This window comes from Trichechus manatus, unplaced genomic scaffold (assembly GCF_000243295.1).
Source record: "Trichechus manatus latirostris isolate Lorelei unplaced genomic scaffold, TriManLat1.0 scaffold00007, whole genome shotgun sequence".
In the NCBI taxonomy this organism is placed as follows: Eukaryota; Metazoa; Chordata; class Mammalia; order Sirenia; family Trichechidae; genus Trichechus; species Trichechus manatus.
This window is the reverse complement of record NW_004443943.1, coordinates 3,147,816-3,152,397: the sequence shown is the minus strand read 5'-3', so window position 1 is coordinate 3,152,397 and position 4,582 is coordinate 3,147,816. Positions and strand designations below refer to the sequence as shown.

Below are 4,582 nucleotides of genomic sequence, written 5' to 3'. Positions count from 1 at the left end.
GTGTACTTCTGTTTCATGAGAAACTATTTGTTCTGTAAGCCTTCACCTGAAGTACAATAAAAAAAAATAAGTATACATTTTCATAAAAATCACAATATTCTAACTATCCTGTGTAGTCCAAAGGAGATTTATGGTGCTGACGGTAGAGAAAATTAACTATAATATTCCCCTTATGTGTGTAGATAGTCTAGTCCATAATTCAAGTGTTATTCTATTTATGTATTTATTTTCAGTATGGGAAGATGTCATCTTTTTCTTCCTCTTGTTCTCGTTCTCATTCTTTCTCCTTCTCCTTGACTTGCACAAAAAGACCGTATGTTCAATTGACACAAAGGGTAATTCTTTTACATGTCATGTTTTTAAAACTGAGATCATAATATATATAACTCGATAACTTTATTCTCCTAACAATATATTATGGACATCCTTCTAGGTCAATAGCTAAAATTTAGCTTATTATTTTTGATACCAGCACAATATTCTATAATAGGGATATAACACAATTTTTCATCCATTCTATTAATGGATAATATGGTTTCTTTCAGAGTTTTTTTTTTTTTTTCCCATTAACAACTAGAAACTAATGTCTTTGTACATATGTATTTACCTGTGGGTACTTTTAGTTCTACAGGATAGATTCCAAAATGTCAGACCAATGGGTCAAAATGTATACTTACATATCTATATAGATTTACATGGAGTCCCTGGGTGGTGCAAAGAGTTCACGCACTCAGCTGCTAACCAAAATGTTGGTGGTTTGAGTTCACTCTGTGGTGCCTTGGAAGAAAGGCCTGGCAACCTAATTCCAAAATATCATTAAAAACCCTATGAAGCACAGGTCTACTCTGACACACATGGGGTGCCATGGATTGCATTGTTTCCCCCCCAAAATCTGTCAACTTAGCTGGGTCAAGATTCTCAGTATTGTATGTTTGTGTACCATTTTGTAATCTCTTGTGATTTCCTCATGTATTGTAAACTCTATCTCTATGATGTAATAAAATGGATTATCAGCAGTTATACTGATGAGCTCTACAAGATTAGATAATTTCTTAAGCCAATCTCTTTTGAGATATAAAAGAAAGAAGTGAGCAGAGACACACGGGAATCTTATACCACCAAGAAAGCAGTGCCAGGAGCAGAGCACGTCCTTTGGACCTGAGGTTCCTGCGCAGAGAAGCTCCCAGACCAAGGGAAGATTAATGACATGAACCTTCCTCCAGAGCCAACGAAGAAAGTGTTCCCCTGGAGCTGACGCCCTGAATTTGGACCTGTAGTCTACTGGACTGTGAGGGAAAAAACTTCTCTTTGTTGAAGCCATCCACTTGTGGTATTTCTTTCATAGCAGCACTAGATGACTAAGGCATGGGGTCACTATGAATCAGAATTGACTCTACAGCAACTGGCTTTATGGATCTCTGCATAGGTCTATACATGTATATATTAATATTTTTCTGTACAAAAATATAGATATTGTCAAAATGTTTACTTTTTTATTCCATCAGCCTAGATTTTCTGATGCAAAATTTTTCTTCACACTCAATAATAAAAAAAAAAAAATGCCTTGATTTCTCGGAAAACTTCAGTGTAGAAATGTAGCCATAACCAAACCCTTTTCAGTTGTTACCGTGTCATTTCAAGGATAGTTTCCTACGTTTTTAGCAGTACATCTTCTGTTTCATTTTGTTTTTTTTTTTAACTCAGATTTATGGCAGAGTAGTGTGTGGACTTTGTCCACCTCACAAATGACCATATTTGCAGACTCAGTTGTATTTGGTAATGTCAGCAGAACAAAGCATTACTAATCACATTTCTAGTAAGTAATTTACAAAGACTCATTTCTTCCTGAAATTTCATAATTAGCCAATTCTATCAACTTCTTTGTTTATTTTCAGATATGAGTCTACACATTGAGTCAGCAAGATGTTCATGAATTAGTGTTATATGATACATCATACGCCCGTTCTTCCGAAATAAAGGTAAAATTTTTTTCTACTCTTTTGCTCTGAACCAATGGTTTATTGGCCAGTCCCTTAAGTGGCTCGACTAGTACACAGAAAATGTGTCCAGTTGACTCAAAGAATACTGAAAAATAAAGGAAATAAACAAAAATTTTAGGACCTACAACAGATCATTTGTTTTTTATTCATTGACCATCAACATAGGTTATCTCATTTAATTCTCCAGCAACCTTATGAGATAAATATTTACAGATGAGAAAACTGGAGATCAGAGAAGTTAAGTAACTTAGCCAAGGTCCCACAGCAAGTAAGTAGGAAAGCCCAGATATTCTCCCATTATCTGTCCAGTTATGAAGCTCACACTCTAAAAAGCACTACGTCCTCTACTTAACCTAACTTATGAATGACCATCTACGTATTTTTGCCCCAACCCTCTTCTCCTCTCTTGGTTGTAAGTTACATGTCTGTATGAATCAGTTGTTGGTGATGTTATAGACATGAAGGTAAAGTTCCCCTGGCTACAGTATTTCCACACAGCTGGAGTGGTATTTTGACTTAACATTAGAGAAGGCCTCCGGTCTACTATTGGGGAGCAGGTGGTTATTTCAGGTCCTGCTGAGCTGGCCCCTCTTCTGAAGTTGACATTACTCCTAGAAGCTCTAATGATAGGTGGCAGGACTATTTTACATGCAATATTTTTCAGTGTCAGACTTCATCCTACTGTTACCGAAGATATTTCTACCCTAATGTATTAAGCCTATTCGGTAAAAACTAAATTAATTTTATATGACCTGCTGGGTGAACAAACATGTTCCTCCCCTTTTGTTTCTTTAACCCTAAGGCTTATTTGGAAAGCCAAAACCATTTTTCTTTGAGATTTCTAAAAGGCACACTCGAATCTCTTGTGCTTAAAGAACTGCCCATTTGGGGGAGGGAAAATAACATTCTAATCTTCCTTATATTAAACTAACGTTGTACCTGAATAATTTTTACATTGATAATTGTAGAAATTTTTCAAAAGTGGACAATTTAAGCAAGATTCACATCATTTTAAGAGACAACACATTCTCTCAGTTGGACTGTCAAAGAATATATAGTTTTTTTTTAGTTTAATACGTAGAAACCTAGAGAGGAATTTTTATTTTCTCAATATGGTGGTTAACTTTAACGCCATTGTGCACGTAATCCTTGAATTGGTTCATATTATTTTCTTTCTCCTAGCATGAGGTGCAGTTTTAAAAAGTATGGACAAATACAAAGGCACAGCCTCACTATTTTAAAAAATGAATAAAAGAAGAGGCCTAATTTGAATAAGTTTGGAATGAAAATGTACTGGGAGTAGAGGGATGGGGTAGGGGCTCTTTGTAGTAAACGGCAAGGGAATCTTTTTCTCAGTTCTTCTATTGCCACGCAAGTCTTTGAAATAAAGCACCATGCGGAACCTCTTCCATGTTGAGGTTAACTCTAAACCACTACCTGTGGTCCTGCCGCCAGCGTCGCAACCCGTCTCTGGCAAGATGGTCTGGCCATCCGCCAAGCGCCGAAGTCACCAACCCAGAAACCTGAAGCTGATGGAGTGCAGTGAGCGCACAGCGCCTGGGACTGGGAGGAAAAGAAGCGACTGAAACCACAGACGCGCGCTGCAAGGGGCTTCCCGCCACGGGAGGCTGTCTGCTGCCCAAAAGCTCTTGCAAAGGTAGCTGATGCCTAGCAACGGGCATTCCCAAACCTGCATGCACGCAGAGCAACCCGCGTACACCCACACACTCCAAACTCAGCAGAGCACACAGCACCCTCCTTTCCCCACGACTCTTCAATTTGGGGGCATTTTCCAAACTGGGAGTGAGTGATGCGTGGTTGCGTCCACGGCTCCAGCCTTCGCAGTCTTACTCTGAAACCTCGGGGTACCCCAGGCGTGCCAAAGAGCCTCGCAAGCGTCTCACGCGCCTTCGAGGCTCCCAGGGAGGACAAAGTGGGGTCCGAACCAGAGTAAAGAATCGGCAGGCTGCGGGGAGATAGGCTGTTGGGCTGCCCGCGAGTGCGGTGGGAGACAGTACCCAGGGACCCAGCGCGCTCTCCCTTCCCCAGGGCGCGCTCACCATTTGTAGCCTCTGCCGCGCTTGAACTTCAGAGTGAGCACGGTCTCCAGGAAGAGCAGGAGGTTGAGTAACGCGAGCAACCAGTACCGTGGCTCTTTCTTCACCTCGGTCACTCGCCAGACCCCGACCAGCGAGTGCAGCACGAACAGCAGCCGGGTGGCCAGGGCGTTGAGCAGGACTAGCGGCTCCATGCCGCCCCGCGCGCCCGCCCCGCCGCCCCTCGCCGGCACCCCGCAGTCCCGGCAGGAGCACCAGAGCCCGCTGTGGGCGGGAACGTGACAGCGGAAAGACCTTTAGCTGCTGCTGTCGTCCCTCACCCTCGGCGGCGGGTAGATGAGCGCCGCTCGCCCCTCCCCCAAACTTTCTGAGAACTCTTTAAAGAAGGGGGAATCCAAGCCCAGCTTTTCTAGACAGCTGGGCTTTCCAGGGAGTCTGGGGCTGCGCCGCTGGGGCTCCGGGGCGTTATTTTCCAACGCAGCTCAGCCCCCTCCTCATGCCGGGAGCCAGTTTCCATCCCTGCCC

The 4,582-nt window shown here is 42.6% G+C and overlaps 1 protein-coding gene across 1 annotated transcript in view; it reads right to left on the bottom strand.

The window, feature by feature from the left end:
• Positions 1-4,251, bottom strand: part of TMEM26 (transmembrane protein 26) — a 47,418-nt gene extending 43,167 nt beyond the window's left edge. Inside the window, 1 exon segment of the mRNA XM_004369857.1 lies at positions 4,061-4,251. Within this exon segment, the coding sequence (XP_004369914.1) occupies positions 4,061-4,251 (191 nt within the window).
• Between the last annotated feature and the right edge of the window lie 331 nt (positions 4,252-4,582).